This window comes from Anser anser (genome assembly GCF_964211835.1).
Source record: "Anser anser genome assembly, chromosome: 9".
NCBI classification, from domain to species: Eukaryota; Metazoa; Chordata; class Aves; order Anseriformes; family Anatidae; genus Anser; species Anser anser.
Window position 1 is genome coordinate 25,613,264 of NC_139729.1, and position 25,018 is coordinate 25,638,281.

Genomic DNA, 25,018 nt, shown 5'->3' on the forward strand with positions numbered 1-25,018 from the left:
CAGAATGCTGTAACGGTGGATGCTTACATACCTGATGCCCGCTGGTATGATTACTACACAGTAAGTCATTTTCAAAATTGTATGTATTCCTTATAATGTTGTTCAGATAGTAGCAGGGTGTGCTGAGGTGTGAAGCCACTATCTCCCTTTTACAAACTTGTGTTTATCATCATTTCTTGGCATTATAACAACTACATCTTCTTAGCTGTTTTCTTATAAAAATCCTTAGTTCCTTTTATTGTAATAATGTTTAACAGGACCAGAGCTGTACTACGTACTATGTACTTGAACTATGTACTCCTGCCTCCTTCTTTCCCCCCAGCTTTTATTGCAAAGCATGACATCGTATACTATGGAATATCCCTTTGGTCAGTCTGTGTCCGTTGTCTTGGCTGTGTCCCCTCCACAGCCTACAAACTGGCAGGGCAGCGTGAGAAGCAGAAAAGTCTGTGACTCTGTATAAGCACTGCTCAGCAACCGCTAAAACACCAGTGTGTTATCAACACCATTTTCATCGTAAATCTGAAACTTAGCACCACGCAAGCTTCTTTGAAGAAAATTAACACTATCCCAGCCAAAACTAGCATAAGAATGCTGGAATGGAGAAAGACAAACAGGGTTAGCTGCACCAGCCTTTCATGGAAGATAAGAAAAGACTAGTAAGAAGGAGTAGGCATTAAAAATCACTTCGTTGATCACACGTTTGTATTTCACCTGAATGGCCGCTTTGATTCAGCTGCTCTCCCCTGAGGTTGATAAACACTTTTTCAGATGCATAGCTTTATGGTTTCTCTTATGTAGAGAGAGCAATGTAGGGCATTATGTAGTTACTCCTGTATTAACAGCACGATTTGTAGAAACAACTCCTAAGGAATCTGCCTAGCAAAAAAAATAAATAATAATAATAATTATTATTATTATTTCATTCTAAAATAACTGTAAAGGGAGATCAATTCAACAGAAGACATTTTTTTTTTTTTCATAAACAGGATGAATACATTGGTATTAGGCGACAGTCAGTAACTCTATCAGCTCCTTTGGACCATATCAATCTTCATATCCGAGGCGGTTACATTCTCGCATGGCAACAACCTGCTAATACAACTTTTTACAGGTACAATAAGAATAACTAGAATATTAAAATTTAGTTGTAGTTATCATATTAATTAATAATATCATATTATTACCAGTCTTTAAAGAATACATTTATTTATAGAAGCACCTGAGATTTGTGGATGCTTTTTCTCTTCAGTCTCTTCCTAATGGTCTCCTTTAAATGTAATGCTGTGGGGTCAAGAAAATGAGTATCAGAGACCAGATGAATGGCAGACAATATTTCTAAAACAAGTTCTAATGCTTGGGAGAGAGGAAATGTGATTAGCTGAGGATATTAAGGAAAAAAAATATTCTGTTTTGTACAGCCGGAAAAACCCAATGGGACTTACTGTTGCTTTGAATGACACTCAGATGGCAGAAGGACAGCTTTATTGGGATGATGGGGTTCGCATTGGTACGTATCATGTTTTCTTGTCATCCTAAAAAACCTTTCCAGCTGTGAGGGTGGTAGAACACTGCAACAGGCTGCCAAGAGAGGCTGTGGAGCCTCCATCTTTGGAAATATTCAAAGCCCAAATTAAATAGAGAAACAAAAAACAATGAGAGGAACTGGAAAGAGATGAAACAAATTACAGCAGTCCGTGAACAGCAAATAATGCTCAGCAGCTAGCTAACCACTTTTTTGTCTGCAGTTCTAACAATAACATTGCTGTCAAAGTGGAAACGTGAAGCTATAAGAAACTGCAACCCTTCGCCATCACTTGGGAAAAAAAAAAGGCTTTTGTGGTTGCTTCCGCCTTAGAAGTCCTCAGTGTAGTGGGGGGTGTTTGAGCATTAGAGGCATATAGATATGCCAGACTCTGCTGGCCAAAGCAAGCCCAGTTCTGGAGGCCTTATCTGAGCACGCCCTCAGAGCCAAAAATTTAAGCTCCACGTTAACAAAGTGATTTTTACTGATTGAGACCACAGAATTCTACGATTTATAGAATTAATATTAGGTATCAAAGAAATGGTGTCCTGGACCTAGGGCAGCAAATACAACAAAGACTTGTCCTCAAACCTATGGGAGCCATAACCATAGGAAACGTGGGAAGCTTTCACTGATTTCCTCAGCATTAGTAAATCTAAATTGTCTTCAGACAAGAGATATTTGCGTGCTGTTTATCCTTCCTATACAGAGCCTATTACCCTTGTAATAACAATAAGCCGTTACCTGAGATTACGACAAATAACGCAGAAAACTGTTATGTTGCACAGTGATGTGTAGGGAAGTTTGCTGTAGAGCAGAAAGGCAGTACCTTCAATGCCTGTTATCATCAGCACTACTTTCATTAGTTCATTAGAGTTCATTTAGTACTGAATAAGAGGACTGGTAGAATATACAACGGTGATTTCAAAGAAGCATCAACATATATAGTAATCATGTGTAATTGGACAGTGAATAGAGGTAGAGGTAGGAAAAGCACTTCTTGCACAAATACAGTTATGCTCTTTTTATAGAGAGAGAGACAAATATACAAATTTGGGTAGAGCATACATACACACTTCTTCAATTGAATGTTTTATAATATTTTAACTGAACAGCTAAACAGCGAACACATTTGATTGTATCCTTTCTTTCTAACAGACGCATATGAAGATGGTGCATATCTGCTAACATCATTTACTGCTAAGCAGGTATGTAATGCTAGCTAACAGTTTCCGAATAATCACTTGAGGTGATCCTTGTCACATTTTTAACTATTTGTATTTTAATTTGTCCCTTTGCAAAGTTTAGATATTCCCCTTTCAGACTGATCCTGGATGACAGAGTAATTGTTATTCAGTAGGGCGAAGACTGTTGTGGGTCTCTAAATGTTGCTTTAAAAACTTCTTTGGGATCCCAGCAGCATATGTGAGTGCACACTAGAAGAACAAATTCGTTTGGCATTCTTTGTACTCATATACATCAGAGTAATCTAGTTTATTTCAGTGGGGTTATTCCACAGAGGTGCATAGTCATTTTAAGGAGCTGGCCCAGACTGAAAGCTGCAGGACAGATGTTGGTGCACATCCTTTAGATGGAGATGATTTCTCACAGAGCACTGGGTTTAAACCTGGATCAGGCCTCACAGCAGCTGGGATATGAGGCATAACTGCTGTCCCAGGGATAGCGGGGAAGGTCTGTCCGTGCAGCAATTAAAGACACAGCGGATTCCAGGATCTAGATAGACTAACAATGTGAAGAAAACTGAAGCCTTCAACGTCTGGAAAATAAATAAAAACATACAGACATATTTTCTTTAAAATGCATGGGAAGTGAGGAAAGCAATTGAAAGGCTCAAGTAGACTTGTACCCGTGTAATTACTGCATCCTATTTCATTTTTTTTTTCTTTCAGAATGTTTTAGATATCACAGTTGTGCATCATGGTTACACTGATCCAAACAACTTAAAGTTTACTGAAATTAAAGTCCTGGGCGTGAACACCAACGTTAAGCACGTAGATGTATTGCAGGATGGTGGGATAATTCCGTCAGCTCACACTGTGAGATACGACAACACCACCCAGGTGAGACGCTGTTTTTCGCATAATGCCACCTTCACAACTGAATATGTCCTCTTAAGCCTTTGGGGATTCAGCTCTCAGCTCTAATACCATATTTAGAGGATAGTTCAGCAGGACATATCATCATTAACTGACAGTCACTTTTAGGAGGTACTGTTCAATAGAGAGTAAATATTGTGAAGGGAGTGCGGTAGAGTTTTTAAGCACAGAAGTTACTGTAGAGGAACCCAGGCTGCTCCTGACTGTGAAGAAATGGTGGGTTTTGTTTTGTGCTGGTTTCTACTCTTCCTAATAGCTTACTCACAGCCTGCGATTTGAAGGAAGGAAAAGCAACAAATGTTTTTGTAGTCTCTACATGACCCTATTGTTGTCAGTTTTGTCTGACAACTTCATTTCCTACCTCTGTTTGCCAACACCATTTCTTCTTCTGTCAAGTCAGATTTGAGCTGTAGGCGAGGCACAATGTGCAGTCTCCTGGTCTCAATGTCACTTGGTGGCATTTTTCTGCAGCCAACAATAACTCTTTGTGCAATGCTTCTCTCTGGGTCAGATGCACACATGCTGTGAAACGTGGAAAACGTAGGAAAATGCATTCTTCCTGAGGAACGGCTTCTCTACTAACTGAAGGAAAGATTGATCTGATGTAGGATTTAATAAGTATTTATTGTGTAATATTTGTAGGTTGTTCATATAACAGGACTTCAGCTTGAACTGGGAAAATCCTACACACTGCAATGGAATCAAGAATTAAGTATCAACGAAAGGTTTGATTGTTATCCCAATCAGGATCCAACAAAAGAAAAATGTGAACAACTTGGCTGTGTCTGGGAGGTAAGCAAAAATGATTTCTCTAAATGGTCGTGATAGAAACCTTTCCAGAATCATAGCTTTCTCTCTGTTGTGGTTACAGGGGAAAAAGTAGTCAGGCAGATTTGTCAGACATAATTAGTATGGGGGCACTGCCATCAACTGACCTGTACTAGCAATTTTATTTGCTTCACTGATACTAAGGTAGTTAGCAACAATGTAAGTTCTTTCAAAGTGTATCAGAAGTTGAGGAAAAATGTGGTATTCTTTGCAAGATGGTAAGAAACAATAACAGAGTTGGAAAAAAAAAAAAAAAGAACAGAACAGAATGGAATAGAATATCAGCATATTTAGCTACTGCCTCTTCTGCTTCACTGGCACCTGCAAGACTCACCCCTTTTGTCTCACCTTCATAGTCACTGAAGCACATTTTAAGTTAAAAAAAAAAAAAAAAATCCTTTAGATTGTTTGAGAAGAAATCCCTGAATCCCCTGGATATTATAACTCCTGTGCAAACGAAATTGTTCATATCTCTGTTGATACTTACGTATCCAACCCATAATGACTGACATACAATTCTTTATTACACAGTTTCATTGATAGATATCTTATGACTACAAACATGCAGGAGCACTCTACCCTGGCCGGGTTGATCTTTAAAAGGTGTCTCCAGCTGAGTTACTCCCTGCTCCTCTAAATCTAAATTCTGTAGCCTGGACATATCTACTAAGTATGAAGACCAAATTGTCTGTTAGCTGTTCCTGGAACAGCAACAGCTGAATTGGGTGGATGAAGTTCCCTGAATTTGTTGCATTCTTAGGAAGATTTTTTTTTTTTTTTTTTGCAATTTTGGATATTTGGAAATGTCTTTTCATGTGAAATCAAATTCTGGTCATGTTATGGACTGTGTATGTTTTAAAAACTTGCTCAAGTTGAAAGGTGCTTAGATTTTGATGACAGATGAATAAATATTCATTAGCAGCTCAGATGTGAGGAGCAGGCATAGTTTCATTAGAACAACTAGGCAGAATTAATGAGAAGTACGCAGAGGTGGAAGTCTAATGCATTAACCTGCGTCAGCTCATCTAATCTCAGAATAACTAGTCTGAGTGTTTCTGTTGAATTATAGCAGGAAACTGAAAGTAATTTTGACCTTGCTGTCAGGAGATCTTTGATACATAGGATGTAATTCTCGGTGGATATTTTAGGGATAATTTATATGACTAAAGATATATGCAATCCAATGGAAAGGCCTGGTCTGCTGTTGCCTGAATATCTAATGTGGCTTTCGCACATCCTCCTGAAGGCTGGTGGAGACTAGAGGGCAACGGGATTAGGAGGGAGGAACTTCTGAGAATTTCAGTACGCCAAGACTCAGCCATGTTTCAGGATTCAGCAGAAGATCACAGATACAGGGAATTTAAATCCATCTTCTTTGTGCATGGGCTCAATTTCCTGACTGAATTATTTGTACAGGCTTGACTGAATTATTTGATTATATCTGAATTTTAGTATAGAGATCACTGGGTTCTGCATTGCTTCTTTATCGTTCAGTAGTTGTATTAATTTTTCCCCAAATTTCTCCATTTGACAGCTACCTGATAAAAATGGGAGCTTTGGATCTCATGTTGATAGCATGAAATGCAATAGGCCAGCGTCACTCACTAACCTGCAACCTATTGTCATTTGCAGCAGTCACCATCAAACCCAGACAGTCCATCCTGCTACTACAACTCCGACAACCCTTACTCTGTTGGTGGAATAGAATACTCCTCATCAGGTTTGGTAGCCAACCTGACCTTAAACAGCATCAATGCCAGAGCTAATGAGAATTACACTGCACCAATTGGTACGCTGCGCTTGGAGGTTAAATATCACAGCAACCACATGCTGCAATTTAAGGTAATTTCAGTCAAGAGGTTTGTAGTTTGTAATGTCCCATTGTTCAAAATAGTTCTGTTTACATAAATTACATAAATGTTAAGTTTTTGTAGACTAGGCCATGGTGGTTTTTTTTTTTGTTGTTGTTGTTCTATAAGTTCGTGCTAAGTTATCCTGTCGATGTATATCTGTAATGTCAGCCAAGAACTCTGCAGCTAAAGACATTTTTTTAGTATACAGGTAAATTATGCTGTAAGCATAATTGTGATTGTAATTTTTATTTTTGCGTTAATTCTTCCACCTGTGTTCTAAATTTTTTAATGCCCTACTGTTTAGACTATCGCTTCTTATTGTGCATTTAATAAGACTGAAATAAAAGTGATGATGTGATGCACAAAATGTAAGACATCAAGAAGTAAGTTGTGTGAGCTTACAGAATAAAAAAACTTAAAAAGGAATCTCTATTTTGAGTTGTCTAAAAAATGACTAAAAGATTAATCAGAGAGGTATTTACCACACACATATATGTCTATATTTAAAATAGTTAAAACATGTAAAATACCAATAAAATTTCAAATAGACACTTGAATTAACAGATTTAAATAATTAACCAGACATTAATGATCCGCATTTCAATCCTTAAGTGTTGTTTTTTGTTTACATCCCAAATACTGTGAAAGAATTGGAGCAAAAATATGTGTTGAAAGAAAATACTCAGCTTGGCAAAAGTATTCAGTAATTTACTGTTTTAATTTTAACTAATTCTCAATTCCTATACGATAAGTAAGATTTCAAACAACTCATTGAAATGAATTCATTTTCATTTTTTCTTTCATAGATTTATGATTACCAGAATGCACGATATGAGGTTCCTATATCATTAAATCTCCCAAGCTCCCCAGTGAATACAGCCCAGGACCTGCTCTATGAAGTATCAGTTCAGAGAAAACCATTTGGTATACAGGTTCGACGCAAAAGCACAGGGACAGTCATGTAAGCCACAATCAATCTATTTTATTTCATTTATTTTTGCTAGCTTTTTCCATCCCAAACCATTTTTTTGGTTTTTTCAAATACCTCAAGACTAGTTTTTTTATCCTTCCCACAAAATGGCACTGTCTGCTAACTGCCAGGTGCAGCTCTATCAGAGATGGCCTCACCATTGCACTGTATGAGAGCACTGACCAGGGAAAGGATGGAGAAGGCACCATAAGCAATATCATTTTCTCACATTTACAGCTTTTCCCCCGTCACTTTGTAGTCTGACATTTGCTCAGTCCTATGTCACATGAGAAAGTGTAGAACAGAAGAAAATATTTTTCAGCCTAAAAGAAGTTCTTCCAGCGAAACATGGCACTAAAGGCTGCTATATTCTTTAAATTTATGTTTCTTTATATTTATATACTTTTAAATATTCTTATTTTTATTTTCTTCCTACTTTAGCTGGGATTCACAGCTGCCTACCTTCACATTCAGCGACATGTTCATTCAGATTTCTACCCGTTTGGCATCCCAATATATATATGGATTTGGAGAAACAGAGCACACCATGTTTCGACGCAACATGAGCTGGAACACCTGGGGAATGTTCACAAGGGACCAGGCTCCTACTGTAAGTAGAAATGAACCTAGCGTGCAGAGATATTCAACAGTGCTTTAAAGTCCAGTGGATGTCTGCTGGTACTGGACACATTTATTGAGGCTTATAATTTGGACGGTGTTTCAATGGCAGTGGTCTTCTCTAAGCCTATTTTTGCTTTGTGACCAGCAAACCCAAATGTGTGGAGCTCAGGCTCTAAGTCTGATGAATATGGCTTAGAAATCACAGCCCAGTGCTCCTTTTTTATGCTTCCCAACAAGTTGTTCTGAAAGATTGAAACGTATCAGGCCAAATCCCATGGTTTTGGGATTCAATTAGTGCTTAGAGGGGTAAATCAGAAATCTTATGTCTGTGCATATATGAGTGTTGTTTCCTACAAGATAACACAATGTTGGCAATTTTCAGGGAATGAGCAGTGAAATAGTGGCAGTTTATTACATCTGTAACTTAGGTGCAGATTTCAATATATTGAAATATATTCAAAAATAACATCATCTCCTGATCATATAGATAGATGTCTGCTACAGCTGGAAAAAAGAGAGAATTTTGTCCTGGGAAAGCTCTTTCTCATTAGTGAGTTTTAAAAGCAGTAGTACCTTTGCTTTCCTTCATGCTTGGTCACTCTGAACAAGACAGACTCCAGTTGTCAAGCTGAAACTGATTTTCTGCAGGTGTGTTTTGTAGGCGTGTATGTTGTAAGTGTATACTTTTGAAGCTTTTTGTTGTAGATTTGGAAGTTGTGTGTCTCATCTTTTACTAATTCTTTTAAAATAGATGTAAACAGGTCATTGCTTATGATGCTTCAGCTTTAGAAAGTATTTTATTTTGTTTGCAGTATAAGTTGAATTCCTATGGTTATCAGCCATTTTACATGGCTCTTGAAGAAGATGGCAATGCCCATGGAGTTCTCTTGCTTAACAGCAATGCAATGGGTAAGAAAATCTTCATTTTATTTTCTCAACGTGTTTTATGTTCAGTGGTTTGCAATAGCTGCTAATCCAGGCATCCTTTTTTCATTTCACTTTCCCCATTTCTAGATGTGACGTTCCAGCCAACCCCTGCCCTGACATACCGCACCATTGGAGGAATTCTGGACTTTTACATGGTTTTGGGCCCAACACCAGAACTTGTTGTTCAGGAGTACACTGCAGTAGGATTCTTACCCTATTACAAACTAGCATTCTTTGTGGACTGGTTGCTTGGTTGGTTTTTGCCTATTCACCACAAATACTCTCCCTTACTTCTAGCTGATTGGACGACCAGTGATGCCACCCTACTGGTCCTTGGGGTTCCAGTTGTGCCGCTATGGATACAGGAACGACACTGAAATTTCCCAGCTGGTGGAGCAAATGAAGGCGGCTAACATTCCCTATGTACGCTGGTAGCACTTAACATTTGAGTTCATGCCTGAACTTCAGGCTTCAGAGTATCAGTTAAGACCCTTTAAACACACACAAAGGAAGAAAAAAGAAAACAAAACAAACAAAAAAACCCACCCCACTACTATGGTAGAGAAGAGCAAACTCTGTTTTATGCTATAGCTGAACATCTCTGCATGCCCTAGGTCATGTTAAATGTGGTTTTTAGGCTGCTTTATATTATCTTTTAATCATTCATAATAAAGAAGCACTCAGATGTCTCTCACCATGCTGACTATGAAGGAGCAGTGATAAACAGGAAAAACAAGGAGGAAAGAAATAATGCAGCGTCATTTCAATTGGATATTGCTCTATGTCAAGTCAGCTGTTTTGGCACAGTCTGTTTTTGGGAAAGGAGCAAAAACACATAGGTCAAACAAAGTTATAGAATAGAATAGTTCAGTTGGAAGTGACCTTCAAAGATCATCTAGTCCAACTGCTTGACCACTTCAGAGTTAAACAAAAGCTAAAACACATTAACGAGGGCAATGCCCAGTTGCCTCTTGAACACTGACAGCCCTGGGATATCAAACACCTCTCTAGGAAGCCTGCTGTCAACCAGCTGCCCCAGATCCCTTTCTGCTGAGCTGCTCTCTAGCCACTGTCTCCCAGTCTGTACCTGTGTCTGGCATTACTCTGTCGCAATAGTTTAAATTGATTGTTACTTCTTAGCAGATGTTCTATAAATCTGTATTTGAGGGGGGAAAAAAAAAGGAAGAAAAAAAAAGGAAATAAAAAGAAAATGATTTTTTTCCTCATTGCTTTTGTGAATTGCAGGATGTCCAATATGTAGATATTGACCATATGGAACGGCAACTGGACTTCACTCTTGGCGCACGCTTTGCGGGATTACCGGCTCTAATTAACAAAATAAAAGCAGAAGGAATGAGATTCATCATTATCCTGGTCAGTTTGGCATACTTTTTTCATTGCAGAATTCAGAATGTGTTTAAAAGCATTTCTAAACTTATTTTTTCAGCATAAAGCAAAAGTTTGTTACATTTCATTTTAGGATCCAACTATCTCTGGAAACGAAACTGATTATCCTACTTTCTCGAGAGGTGTAGCCGACGATGTCTTCATCAAGTGGCCGAATACCAATGACATTATATATTCCAAGGTAGTATTCTTAAAAAGTGTATGACCATAGAGGTATGCCATATCCAAGTGAGCATCATATCAGCCTAGACTTCAGTGCTATCCATAGGCACAGTCTGCTAACATTATGTTCATGCCTGAATGTAAATGATACGTTGAATAAATACTGCAAACTGAATTGTCTTCAGTATATGCTGTCATTCATATATGTGCCAGTAAAGAATTGTTATATCGTTCTGTTGCCAGTGCTCAGTTATATTCAGCGTGGTTTAATAATTTCAAAATGTTCTTTGTCCTATAGGTCTGGCCGTTTCTTCCCAATGTTGAAGTCAATGAGTCACTTCCCGAGCAAACCCAAATACAGGTAAATATTGGTACGGTTTGGCTATTGTCTCAAATATAGAGGGAGAAGTACATCATTTAAGAAAAAATAGCAGCGAGCTAGTTGATAAAATCTCACGTCAGAAATAAGATGCAGAAAATGGCCAGCCTTCCTAACAAAGTCAGAACAGAAAGCAAGTAATTATTTTTTTGTTTTAGAAAATTCCAGCATTTTATCAGTGGGATGCTTCCAGTGCTCTATCTTTTCTATTGTCCTATTTTTACAGCTCTATGGAGCACATGCAGCTTTCCCAGACTTCTTCCGCAATTCCACAGTGGAGTGGTGGAAGAGAGAAATCCTGGAGTTCTACAACAATCCCCGTGACAGCTCAAAAAGTGTGAAGTTTGATGGCCTGTGGATTGTAAGTGTAGAAATGCATCTGATTTGTGGTGTGAATGTGTGTCAAGCACGTGTGGAGCTGCAGACTGAGATTGCAGCTGCGAGGGTTCTCAAGGGCATCTACAATACTGCTTGTTTGTAATTTAGAATTCAGTGTATTTTGTATGATTGAAGGAAATACAATCAAGTTTTGCTCTGTATTTTTAGGACATGAATGAACCGGCAACTTTTTATAATGGCGCCATTGGTGGTTGTAGAGATGACCTCCTTAATAAGCCACCATATATTCCTCGTAAGTCTGATGAGTCCATAAAATGGTGTTAGGTCATTCTCACTACTATGACATTTCTTACATATTGGTGCATGTGGCATGAATTCCTATAGTTAGGTATATTAAACCACAACTAAGCTCCTAACTGAAAGTGTCCCTTCTAGCTAGCATTTATCTATACATAAAAATAATTGACATTCTTAATTAGGCTTTACTTAAGTGCTGGTATGAGGTAGTACAACTCAGGAACTATTTATTAATGTTCATCATTCATCACTCTGCTGTTCTGCTATTAGAGTAGTCCTATTGCTTACTGTGGTCTTCAGTTGTTATAAATAGTTTCTCAGGAAACATCGGGAAGTTAATATTCAGACATAGGCCTTCACCAGCACATGCAACACCCAACCCAATTTATGTTTATATGGATGACAGGACAGGGTTTACAAAGATGTGCAGTATCTGCTGAATTAGGATATACCCTGTTTATTCTTTGAGCCGCTCCAATAAGAGCATCTATAACAGAGCTATTAACACGCTTAGAAACCCTGATGCCTGCATAGGACTAATGGAGCTATCCCATTTGAAAAAGATGGAAACGCTCTTTTATAATAAGTCATAGATGACAGTATAGATGCCTAACAGAGAGTGAACACAAAAGAAATCATGACCATTAACAAAAATTAACTGCAGTTGTTATTGAATATTCCTCATTAAAAAGCATGTATTCTTTTCTTCTTCCCTTCTCATTAGATTTGGGATCCCGGGCAGATGGTTTAATTGTCAAAACTCCATGCATGGAAGGTCAGCAGTATCTTCCGGACGGTACCCCAGTTAGACACTATGATGTCCACAGTCTTTACGGATGGTCACAAACAAAACCTACCCTCGAGTAAGTGAGATTTGCATACTTTCTTGCTATCTCCAAAATGTGCTGCCAAGAAAGTTGGTGTCCATATTCTTATGGCCCAAACCTGCCTGAGTCTCTTTCAGATGTCTGCGAAATCTTCCTTTTCATCCTAGTAGTGTTGATTCTGCCGTTCTGTTCAAAGTGGAGTTTGGTGTTCAGAGCACCAATGCTCCAGGTTTTGCAGTTGGCAGTATTTCAGTCACGTTCCTGCTCAGCTTGTGCTGTGATCTCGCGTGTGGCGCAAGCAGGGTGGTAGGAACCTGAGCAAGGATGTGCAGGGGAAGGCATGGTGGGTGTGTGCAGGTCGGAGCTGAAGCTGAGCTTCCACTGTTGCAGTGCAATAAAGGCATACTGCTGTTGGAGCCAAGTAGAAAAAAACTAACTCAAGCATGTCTACACCAGCAGCAGCATCACTCGTTGTGTCAGGACAGGCAGGCAAAGCCTTTATTTTGAGTGTGGCAGCTTTAAAATCACTGACCCTGAGCAGATGCAATTTTCAAGGTACCTTTTAGCGGCAGTTTACCCGAGTCTGATATTAAAGAAAGTTACTCTTCACCTAGCTGCAGAGCAAGTCTTTGTATAGCAGTTCTAAGGGTTTCATCCATGCACATTTTAAGTTGTGCAAACCCAACTGCTGACCTGTATTATGAAATGAGGTGGTCACGGTGCTATTTCTCATATAGTTTAATTGGGATGTAATAACTCGCCACCAATCGTTGTCCTGTCCCAGGGTGTTCACACATAACACGTTGCCTTTTCAGCAGAGGTTTCTATTGAGTCAAGGCCATCCTGGGGCGATGCTCAGCATTGTAAATGGGAGCAGTCAATCAAAAGGCATTGCTCTGCTATTCTGTTACAAGGCAGAACAGAGAACAGGTCGGAACATTTGGATCAGCTGTTGTTAACAGTAATTACTCAATGACAGTCTCACCTAATTACTGCAATTAAAATATAAAACGTGGTTTTTGTTTCTAGCTAGTGCTAGGATAGCCTCTTTTACTTCTAGCCTTGATACTGTTTTAGCCTTACACATGTAGTGAGGGAGAATGAATACAGGTTTTTTAAGAATGTTAATTTAAGAAGGGCTCTATTATCTTGGGTATTCAAAATTACTTGAATATGGGTGAAGAGAGAAAACAGTGACTTTTAAAACACACATTCTGTTCATAAGGCTTTCCTTTTAGGAATTTATTTTCTCAGTTCCAAGACAGATGTCATTACCTGTTTCTTAGTGAATAGGATCCCAGCTGACTTTAGATAGCGTCTGATCTAACGATAGTATATTTGTGCTGTTTCATTTCCAATTCAATGAGTAAGCAAGGAACAGCGTTTCCTTATAGGTCTTAATGATCTTAAAGCCCTTGGTAACTTTGATGTTGCCATAAGACAAGAAAATACCAAGGCTATTTGATTTTTTGACTGAGTGGATGCTACTGTCGGCAGCGTGCATGGCAGCGCTGTCGGTCAAGGCACACATGAATCTGCTGACAGGAGAGGGAGGAAAGTCTGATACCTCTGCTGTCAGCCAAATCACATGCAATTTGGATATTGTAAATAGACAATAATTTAACAGTGGGAGCAATATTGTTGTCATTCCTGTGCATCAGGTGTGAACTGAAATGTAGTGAAATATTTTCTTCTCTGTTGAGAGAATCTTATGTAATAAGTTCTCGTGTAATTTATTTCTTCATCTATTTTCAATGTCAGCGCTTTGCGGAATGCCACAAAAGAGCGTGGGATCGTCATCACCCGCTCAACGTATCCCAGCAGTGGAAGATGGGCTGGACATTGGCTGGGTGATAACAAGGCAGCTTGGGATCAGCTGGCTAAATCTGTTATTGGTATGTAGAAGGAAGAAGGTCTCTAATCAGTATATTCTGTGCAGTAATTCCTTTTCCTTGACTTACCTGCTTTTAGAATTTATTGGTTTTAACTGAAATACGCTCTTTGTTCAACAACCAGAATCCATGGTCAATTCCTTTGTGACTACTACTTCTTTACTTCTCCCCTGGTTGTTGGGAGCTCCTTTATTCCCCTGGGACCAGCCACCTCCCCCCGTTGTGTTCTGTCACCTCAGTTCTCATCATCTGCTAGTGCTGCTGTCTGACATATCTTTGTTTCTGACAAATCATCTCCCAACTCTTTCTGTAGAAGAAAAACAAGAGAAATTAGAGAAATTGTGATTTATTTTTTTTCTCATTCAGCACTATAATATATATTATCTAGCACGACCATTAGCATATGAAAGGGGGAAGAAAAACAGCTGGTAACGAATTATTTCTCCTTTCAGGTATGATGGAGTTCAGCCTCTTTGGAATATCTTATGTAAGCTAACCAGTTATTATATTTTATTTAATTATCTTGACACTGTACAAGAATTTACAGTATTCCAACTGGATTGTTTGTCAACTTTCAGACAGGAGCTGATATCTGTGGCTTCTTTAATGACTCACAGTATGAGTTGTGTCTTCGCTGGATGCAGCTGGGTGCATTTTACCCATATTCAAGGAATCACAATGAGAAAGGAACAAGAGTGAGTTTCAGATTTTTAATGGTTGTTAATGGATAGACCTTTGCAATGCACATGTAGAGAACAGCTGGGGCATCACACAAGCCAGCCAGTGTCAAAAAAAAGCACATTCCAAGCAAAACGGACATGAAAAGACACGGTTCGCTCTTCATCAAAAAAATAAGTCTGTGTTTGTATGCTAGCTCTGCTGCAATCCTCCCCCCTCGCATGGGAGGTTTTATGCCTGCAGAGGGGCTGCTCTGGGATTTAGACCACTTGAAGGAAGCATATACTATGTTTGATTTGACTGAATCCAACTCCTACCTATTGTTCCCTTTAGGCCGTTTTGATTTACAGTCACTACACTAAAATACAGTGCTTTTGTGGCAAATGCTGTTAAAGGAGCAAAACTGACCTTGGAGTTTGAAGCCCTAATTGTCCATAATTATTACCATAAATGAGAAAACGGGACAGTGTAATATGACTCTGGAATAAGAGTCAGGAATTTATGTACTTTACACATTTGCCACCATCAGATATTGTATTTCTTTTAGGAATAAAGGAAAATAATTGCTTAAATGTAGGTCTGTGCTGGCCAAGGACTATATTGTAGAAAGCTGTAAAAGTAGATAAGTGGAAAAATAAAAATTGAAACAGCACGTAGATTCCAGTTAAAGCTTCAGGTCTAGCCTAGTAGTGCTATTTGTGTGGCACATGTCTAATGAATCCGAGTCTTCTTTTCAAAACCTACGTGCTTATCTTGCCACGGCACACCTTTCGATAGGACTTCCAAAGCCTTTAAAAATGCAGATTCAGGGTTATCATGTTGCTTGCAGTCTTAGCCAATTTGCCAAGGTATTGTTCAATACGTTTAGTAAAGATTGGAAGTGCTCCCTGACATCAGTCATTAGTGCTTTGGTCTCTTTTTGCAAGTCCTGAGTGCTGCCCTGCAGGAGAGAGGGATAATAAATTATGTACTCCAGGATGTGTAACGCCTTCAGGACAACTTGCAAGAAATATTTTTTACAGTACTCCCCACAGGTTTTTCTCTTCTTCCTTCTTTCTAGTTCCCCTCTTAGGGATGACAGTCATACCTACTGTTTTCACTGTCACTTAGTCCTTAACTGAAGGATAAGTAAATGGAGGTGCTGTAGTTTGGAGGCAGAGGAATTTGCAAGGGTCTACTGAAACTTTCACAGCTGTCTTGCCAGGCAGATTTTGATGCACATTTGGTAATTACTACTACTGCCACTACTACGGTTAGGTTTTATGAAGTCATGAGAAAAACATAAAACGAAAGAGATGCTAAATGTGAACACTCTTGTAAACATCAGCATTATTTTTTTCCATAGCTGTTCTAAACACAGTAAGCCAGTTTGAGTAGCAACTGTCTCTTCTCTTTTAGAGGCAAGATCCTGTTTCCTGGAATGCAACATTTGAGGACATTTCCAGGAAGGTGCTGAATATAAGATACACTCTGTTACCCTATTTTTATACATTAATGTACGACGCCCATGCCCACGGCAGTACTGTGATCCGCCCCGTACTCCATGAGTAAGTGTGACTTCTTTGCTCCTCTCGTCAAGAATTTCAACAACAAATTCTGGAGTTAGAACCCTCCTAATGATGTTTTCCATTATTTAGAGCATTTTTTGTGTTTTTTTTTTTTTTAAAAAAAAGTATGAAATTGAGAATATGAGAAGTTCTCTGTTTTATGCTATGCAAAGCTGAACATTTGCTTAGCTAGAGTTAATGTATACATTTTAAAGCTCACCCTTAGCCTCTTTAGGGAGAAACAACAATTGTGTTTCATTGAATGCTAGACATATTGATGCTAGATATATGTAGAATAAAAAGCAGATGTTGCAAAAACAGGTGGACAAAAACTTTAAGCAAAGAAGAGGGTGATAAATCTGCCATAAGTCATGACAGAGTTTTGCAGGGAAAAGCATATTTTATTTATTTATCTATTTATTTGTTACTGGCCAAACTGATAGAATTGATCAAAAAAAATAAAAAGTTATTGGTTGTACAAAGCCTTCTTTGTCCCTGGAAGGACAAAGGTTTAGCTCCTTTTATTATAAGATGTGCTCTAGTGTATATATAGTATATATACGCTTGTCTTGGCTAAAGATCATTGAGCTGTTTACATGTATTGTCTTGATTTTTTTTCAAACCACCTGCCCAAGGAAAAAGTGACACAGATGAGAAAATGATTCACAGTCTGACCACTACCTAATCTTAGTACTGCCGATATCTCCAAAGCAAAACTGATCTTTTGAGTTTTGTGGTCTAAAAATCCTGAAAATCAATTTGCCAAAGGAACGGCAAAAAAAGAAAACTAAGTAATAGCCTGCATTCCTGCAATGATTTTCACATTAGGATCTCTGTGCATTCTTGGCAAACAATAATTGATCTATTTAAAAGGAGACAGATAAATAAAGTATATATTTTAATCACCTATCTCAGTTATTGTTAATACTAGAATAAATACAGATGAGGAAATAACAGCTACTAGGAATAGTAGATTGCATTACTGATGAAAGCATCTGAAAAGAACATTTTGGAAAAGTTCAGCACTCAATGTTTAATCAAGATTCTGTTAACGTGCAGGTTTGTGGAAGACAGAGCAACATGGGATATATATGAACAATTCCTTTGGGGACCTGCACTGCTCATCAGCCCTGTAATGCAACCGGTATGTGCTTAAGCACCCAAGTGTATATGAAAGTATTAAAGCTACTTTAGCTAAACTTTCCTCTTTGCTTTAACTTCCCTAAAAAACGTATCTTTAATTCCAGAATGCTGTAACGGTGGATGCTTACATACCTGATGCCCGCTGGTATGATTACTACACAGTAAGTCATTTTCAAAATTGTATGTATTCCTTATAATGTTGTTCAGATAGTAGCAGGGTGTGCTGAGGTGTGAAGCCACTATCTCCCTTTTACAAACTTGTGTTTATCATCATTTCTTGGCATTATAACAACTACATCTTCTTAGCTGTTTTCTTATAAAAATCCTTAGTTCCTTTTATTGTAATAATGTTTAACAGGACCAGAGCTGTACTACGTACTATGTACTTGAACTATGTACTCCTGCCTCCTTCTTTCCCCCCAGCTTTTATTGCAAAGCATGACATCGTATACTATGGAATATCCCTTTGGTCAGTCTGTGTCCGTTGTCTTGGCTGTGTCCCCTCCACAGCCTACAAACTGGCAGGGCAGCGTGAGAAGCAGAAAAGTCTGTGACTCTGTATAAGCACTGCTCAGCAACCACTAAAACACCAGTGTGTTATCAACACCATTTTCATCGTAAATCTGAAACTTAGCACCACGCAAGCTTCTTTGAAGAAAATTAACACTATCCCAGCCAAAACTAGCATAAGAATGCTGGAATGGAGAAAGACAAACAGGGTTAGCTGCACCAGCCTTTCATGGAAGATAAGAAAAGACTAGTAAGAAGGAGTAGGCATTAAAAATCACTTCGTTGATCACACGTTTGTATTTCACCTGAATGGCCGCTTTGATTCAGCTGCTCTCCCCTGAGGTTGATAAACACTTTTTCAGATGCATAGCTTTATGGTTTCTCTTATGTAGAGAGAGCAATGTAGGGCATTATGTAGTTACTCCTGTATTAACAGCACGATTTGTAGAAACAACTCCTAAGGAATCTGCCTAGCAAAAAAAAAAAATAATAATAATAATTATTATTATTATTTCATTCTAAAATAACTGTAAAGGGAGATCAATTCAACAGAAGACATTTTTTTTTTTTTTCATAAACAGGATGAATACATTGGTATTAGGCGACAGTCAGTAACTCTATCAGCTCCTTTGGACCATATCAATCTTCATATCCGAGGCGGTTACATTCTCGCATGGCAACAACCTGCTAATACAACTTTTTACAGGTACAATAAGAATAACTAGAATATTAAAATTTAGTTGTAGTTATCATATTAATTAATAATATCATATTATTACCAGTCTTTAAAGAATACATTTATTTATAGAAGCACCTGAGATTTGTGGATGCTTTTTCTCTTCAGTCTCTTCCTAATGGTCTCCTTTAAATGTAATGCTGTGGGGTCAAGAAAATGAGTATCAGAGACCAGATGAATGGCAGACAATATTTCTAAAACAAGTTCTAATGCTTGGGAGAGAGGAAATGTGATTAGCTGAGGATATTAAGGAAAAAAAATATTCTGTTTTGTACAGCCGGAAAAACCCAATGGGACTTACTGTTGCTTTGAATGACACTCAGATGGCAGAAGGACAGCTTTATTGGGATGATGGGGTTCGCATTGGTACGTATCATGTTTTCTTGTCATCCTAAAAAACCTTTCCAGCTGTGAGGGTGGTAGAACACTGCAACAGGCTGCCAAGAGAGGCTGTGGAGCCTCCATCTTTGGAAATATTCAAAGCCCAAATTAAAACAGAGAAACAAAAAACAATGAGAGGAACTGGAAAGAGATGAAACAAATTACAGCAGTCCGTGAACAGCAAATAATGCTCAGCAGCTAGCTAACCACTTTTTTGTCTGTGGTTCTAACAATAACATTGCTGTCAAAGTGGAAATGTGAAGCTATAAGAAACTGCAACCCTTCGCCATCACTTGGGAAAAAAAACAGGCTTTTGTGGTTGCTTCCGCCTTAGAAGTCCTCAGTGTAGTGGGGGGTGTTTGAGCATTAGCGGCATATGGATATGCCAGACTCTGCTGGCCAAAGCAAGCCCAATTCTGGAGGCCTTATCTGAGCACGCCCTCAGAGCCAAAAATTAAAGCTCCACGTTAACAAAGTGATTTTTACTGATTGAGACCACAGAATGCTACGATTTATAGAATTAATATTTGGTATCAAAGAAATGGTGTCCTGGACCTAGGGCAGCAAATATAACAAAGACTTGTCCTCAAACCTATGGGAGCCATAACCATAGGAAACGTGGGAAGCTTTCACTGATTTCCTCAGCATTAGTAAATCTAAATTGTCTTCAGACAAGAGATATTTGCGAGCTGTTTATCCTTCCTATACAGAGCCTATTACCCTTGTAATAACAATAAGCCGTTACCTGAGATTACGACAAATAACGCAGAAAACTGTTATGTTGCACAGTGATGTGTAGGGAAGTTTGCTGTAGAGCAGAAAGGCAGTACCTTCAATGCCTGTTATCATCAGCACTACTTTCATTAGTTCATTAGAGTTCATTTAGTACTGAATAAGAGGACTGGTAGAATATACAACGGTGATTTCAAAGAAGCATCAACATATATAGTAATCATGTGTAATTGGACAGTGAATAGAGGTAGAGGTAGGAAAAGCACTTCTTGCACAAATACAGTTATGCTCTTTTTATAGAGAGAGAGACAAATATACAAATTTGGGTAGAGCATACATACACACTTCTTCAATTGAATGTTTTATAATATTTTAACTGAACAGCTAAACAGCGAACACATTTGATTGTATCCTTTCTTTCTAACAGACGCATATGAAGATGGTGCATATCTGCTAACATCATTTACTGCTAAGCAGGTATGTAATGCTAGCTAACAGTTTCCGAATAATCACTTGAGGTGATCCTTGTCACATTTTTAACTATTTGTATTTTAATTTGTCCCTTTGCAAAGTTTAGATATTCCCCTTTCAGACTGATCCTGGATGACAGAGTAATTGTTATTCAGTAGGGCGAAGACTGTTGTGGGTCTCTAAATGTTGCTTTAAGAACTTCTTTGGGATCCCAGCAGCATATGTGAGTGCACACTAGAAGAACAAACTCGTTTGGCATTCTTTGTACTCATATACATCAGAGTAATCTAGTTTATTTCAGTGGGGTTATTCCACAGAGGTGCATAGTCATTTTAAGGAGCTGGCCCAGACTGAAAGCTGCAGGACGGATGTTGGTGCACATCCTTTAGATGGAGATGATTTCTCACAGAGCACTGGGTTTAAACCTGGATCAGGCCTCACAGCAGCTGGGATATGAGGCATAACTGCTGTCCCAGGGATAGCGGGGAAGGTCTGTCCGTGCAGCAATTAAAGACACAGCGGATTCCAGGATCTAGATAGACTAACAATGTGAAGAAAACTGAAGCCTTCAACGTCTGGAAAATAAATAAAAACATACAGACATATTTTCTTTAAAATGCATGGGAAGTGAGGAAAGCAATTGAAAGGCTCAAGTAGACTTGTACCCGTGTAATTACTGCATCCTATTTCATTTTTTTTTCTTTCAGAATGTTTTAGATATCACAGTTGTGCATCCTGGTTACACTGATCCAAACAACTTAAAGTTTACTGAAATTAAAGTCCTGGGCGTGAACACCAACGTTCAGCATGTAGCTGTATTGCAGAATGGTGTGGTAATTCCGTCAGCTCACACTGCGAGATACGACAGCACCACCCAGGTGAGACGCTGTTTTTCGCATAATGCCACCTTCACAACTGAATATGTCCTCTTAAGCCTTTGGGGATTCAGCTCTCAGCTCTAATACCATATTTAGAGGATAGTTCAGCAGGACATATCATCATTAACTGACAGTCACTTTTAGGAGGTACTGTTCAATAGAGAGTAAATATTGTGCAGGGAGTGCAGTAGAGTTTTTAAGCACAGAAGTTACTGTAGAGGAACCCAGGCTGCTCCTGACTGTGAAGAAATGGTGGGGTTTGTTTTGTGCTGGTTTCTACTCTTCCTAATAGCTTACTCACAGCCTGCAATTTGAGGGAAGGAAAAGCAACAAATGTTTTTGTAGTCTCTACATGACCCTATTGTTGTCAGTTTTGTCTGACAACTTCATTTCCTACCTCTGTTTGCCAACACCATTTCTTCCTCTGTCAAGTCAGATTTGAGCTGTAGGCAAGGCAGCTCACACAGGGCCGCTACGTGCACAAGTCCAATTCCATGGCTCTGAAGTTATCGGCTAAGCTTCCCACCAACTTCAGAGTGCCAGGCTTTCCATCTGCACGGGTCATGTCTGTCCAGGGCATTTTCTCCCAGACAATAAAGTCAAGCACTGCTAAAGCCAACTGAGACAAATGACTACAATTGTATCGCCACTCAGGACAGCACTCCAATGGAGCATCTTTCAAATGCAAACAGAACTGCTGGGGCACTCGGTCTCACCACTTTTCTGGTAGAGGGTCTAATCTCTTCTGCTATTGGGATCTTACTACCCTTTGTTTGAAATTCAGTATTTTGTTAAGTCTCAGTACTTTCTGTCTTTCAGTGGAAAGCCAAAATTATGTAACTTTTGTATATAATGAAACGAATTAAAAAGATTAGAAGAAGAAAGTAATATTGTAAAACAGAATGGGCATATTTCATTCAGTTTCTTTTTTTTTGGGGGGGGGGGGTTGTAGAAAAAGAAATGGATATGCATAGCTGAATTGTAGTGTGTTCCAAGTTTTGCTGCATTTTATTTATATATTTATATCCACGTATGTGTATATTCCTCAGCACTAAAAGTTCCTCTGAATGAAGGGATGATAGCTTATTGATCAGAAATAGAAAGCCTATGCTGTCTCAACTAACCAGTGATACAATCACAAAAGAAAGAATATATATTTTTAATTATATATTTATTATATATTTTACTTATATATATATATATATATATATAAATCCACTACACTCTGTTAAATGCAGAAAAAACAAACAAACAAAAAATACAAGAGTGTATCCTCAATGTATAGTTACCGTTTTTGTTTTTCCACAGGTCCTGAGTATCACCCAGCTTCAACTTGAATTAGGCCAAACCTACACAGTGCAATGGAGTTAAAATGCCTTCCAAATAACTTTGGCCATATTGCTGAAATTTCTCTTTGTTTTAAAACTGGCTTGAAATGTTCATACTGCCATTTTGTACCCTAAAAATACTTTACTCTGTAAAAACATATAACTTACATTCAGTTCGTATCAAGGTATCATGTGTATAAACGTAGTTTAGTATTGTTGAAGGCTAACTACAAGCTCTCCATGTAATGCAAAACTTATGTTTTAAATACTATGGCACTTGTGTCATATTTCAAAACTGAAATCTGAATGTAAAATTCTATGTTTTCTTTAAGCAGAATCTCTGGCTGACTTCATGCTTGGTAAATTTTGCAAACCAAGATGCATTTGGTGTTACCTGCATGAATTTGGGGCCATAATTCTGCCCATATTTAACTTCTATCATCTTAATTTTAACTCTGCCAATGTAAGTCACTATTATTAAGAAGTATTTAAAGGCAGATAAATTAATGTTCTTAGATTATAATTTTAGCATGAAACAGTGTTTCCACTTGTTCATCTATAAAATATTAAGGTACTTGCAAAAGTCATTCAAAGTATTTTGTATGACTTCAGCCAGACATTTGTGTTCCCCAATGCTGAAGTTGCAAGATTAAACTTGAAGTTTCAAGGTTAACTAATAAATATTGGTTTCTGAGTTTTTATTTCACTGAAGGAAATATCGTATGTTTACTATAATAGTGATTCATGTTAACGACTTTCTGTATCCCAAGAGTGCAGCAAGCAAACTAAACAGATTGGTAAAGCATGTTTACAATTAAATTTGATGGGAAAAAACTGCTGTCAGGAGTAGTAGTAATCTCTACTGACTGTGCTTAAAAATCATTTAAAGGCTGCTTCTCTGCTTTACAGGTTTGTAGTAGAGCAACCAAGTAGCTAACATCTCATAGGAAGATCAGTGTTCTAATAGGACTGAATTTGCTGAAATTTGCCTGTAAAGTAAGAAAATTAGAAATGCAAGGAAAAAAAAGTACTTCATTTAAGTATGAACTGTTTTGATGAATATTTTTGTCCAAAGGAACAAAGTACAATCTTGAGCTAGTGATTACCAGATGCATAAGCAAGCAAACACAAGGAAATTGCTTCAGAAAGGGGACGTGCAGGTTACTAAGCCTTCGACCCATCCCCTGTCAGGTTATGTGCTACCACTCGGTGCCTACCCAACTGATGTGGGAAACATTAGGCACAGACAAAAGCTTCCAAGAGCTTATTTTCATCGTTTTTGGTATTACCATGTTTATTTGAGGAAATTCATCATTTGGTTTTCTTGGCTTTGTGAGGGCTTATCAGAGCACAGCATGTTAGCTGAACTACACGCATTTCGGCCAGGGGGAACGGCTTTTACTGAATCCCCAAGATAATAATTCATCAGGAACTCATTCAGACTGAGAAATCACAGCTTTCAACAGGTGTTGGCTTCCTCAGGGAGGTGCTCCCCACTGTGTCTCTTCCCAAGGGCCGAGGCAATGAGCATTCCTTCCTGCAGTTTGTACACGCATGGGGAGCTGAGAAGGACACAGCCCACAGCTCACTTCTGAAATACTTGTGCAACATCACTGTTCTTAGCTGGAGACCAAGAAAGCTTTACACTGAACTTGGTGGCATTTTTCTGAGGCTAACAATAGCTCTTTGTGCAATGCTTCTCTCTGGGTCAGATGCACACATGCTGTGAAACAGCTCCTGCTACAGCAAGTCCCACTGATGCCCAGCGAGCCTTGTTGAGTACTGGGATAGTCTTCAACAGAATTAAGGGAGCACCAAAAACACACTACTTGTATTAATCCTAACTTAATAGTGAGGGTCTTACCTCAACCAAATTGAGGAAATGGGTTTCTCAACCACACAAGAGCATTTGTGCTTTTATTAAAGGATGTTTTTCTGCTCTGTGCCAACATGTGCTTCCTTTTCGCATCTTTTCAGTTACTGCATGATCCAAAAATTACTAGTAAATTTCAAATCCATCATAAAAATACATCTTCTTTTCACTAGCATATATATGTGTAGTTGTGTCTATTCAAGCTACAAAGCTCCTACTACATGATGCCTTTTTCTGGGTTTTTGAACATGTCCCACCTGTGACCAGGGTGGGTTCAGAGTCAGGTGAGGGCAAAAGCAATCTTCTGCTACATGTGCAGCTCCAAGTTTGTAAGGAAAAGTCGTTAGCATTTCTTGTCCTCAACTCAGGAATGATTACATGGGGCCAGACCATGTGGTTATAAACTCTATATCCATTATACACACAAAAGCCACAAAACCTCACAAGGCTGTAGAAAAACAGCAAGCACAAACGATTCTTTCCCCAGTTGGTTTCTGTCTACCACATGTTTTCATCTCAAAGGTCCATAAACTAGGTGTATTCTGGATGTCCAAGTAAAATTCATTTTGTTTCTATAACTTTCTCCACTCTCCCTTT

General features: G+C 38.5%; 1 protein-coding gene across 2 annotated transcripts in view; it reads left to right on the forward strand.

Moving 5' to 3' along the window:
- LOC310903897 (maltase-glucoamylase-like) overlaps positions 1-23,229 on the forward strand; it is a 72,225-nt gene extending 48,996 nt beyond the window's left edge. For both annotated transcript variants that reach the window (XM_083847946.1, XM_083847947.1), the window contains exons 43-71: positions 4-60; positions 990-1,114; positions 1,422-1,510; positions 2,684-2,733; positions 3,436-3,606; positions 4,285-4,434; positions 6,103-6,312; positions 7,130-7,284; positions 7,735-7,903; positions 8,727-8,823; positions 8,929-9,041; positions 9,139-9,264; positions 10,087-10,215; positions 10,322-10,429; positions 10,709-10,771; positions 11,016-11,150; positions 11,336-11,420; positions 12,150-12,288; positions 14,014-14,147; positions 14,597-14,631; positions 14,723-14,839; positions 16,221-16,369; positions 17,429-17,513; positions 17,617-17,673; positions 18,604-18,728; positions 19,036-19,124; positions 20,299-20,348; positions 21,050-21,220; positions 22,529-23,229. In XM_083847946.1, coding sequence (XP_083704072.1) covers positions 4-60; positions 990-1,114; positions 1,422-1,510; positions 2,684-2,733; positions 3,436-3,606; positions 4,285-4,434; positions 6,103-6,312; positions 7,130-7,284; positions 7,735-7,903; positions 8,727-8,823; positions 8,929-9,041; positions 9,139-9,264; positions 10,087-10,215; positions 10,322-10,429; positions 10,709-10,771; positions 11,016-11,150; positions 11,336-11,420; positions 12,150-12,288; positions 14,014-14,147; positions 14,597-14,631; positions 14,723-14,839; positions 16,221-16,369; positions 17,429-17,513; positions 17,617-17,673; positions 18,604-18,728; positions 19,036-19,124; positions 20,299-20,348; positions 21,050-21,220; positions 22,529-22,591 — 3,246 coding nt within the window. In that variant the 3' untranslated portion in view covers positions 22,592-23,229. The remainder of the gene's footprint in view (positions 1-3; positions 61-989; positions 1,115-1,421; positions 1,511-2,683; positions 2,734-3,435; positions 3,607-4,284; positions 4,435-6,102; positions 6,313-7,129; positions 7,285-7,734; positions 7,904-8,726; positions 8,824-8,928; positions 9,042-9,138; positions 9,265-10,086; positions 10,216-10,321; positions 10,430-10,708; positions 10,772-11,015; positions 11,151-11,335; positions 11,421-12,149; positions 12,289-14,013; positions 14,148-14,596; positions 14,632-14,722; positions 14,840-16,220; positions 16,370-17,428; positions 17,514-17,616; positions 17,674-18,603; positions 18,729-19,035; positions 19,125-20,298; positions 20,349-21,049; positions 21,221-22,528) is intronic.
- Positions 23,230-25,018: the final 1,789 nt, after the last annotated feature.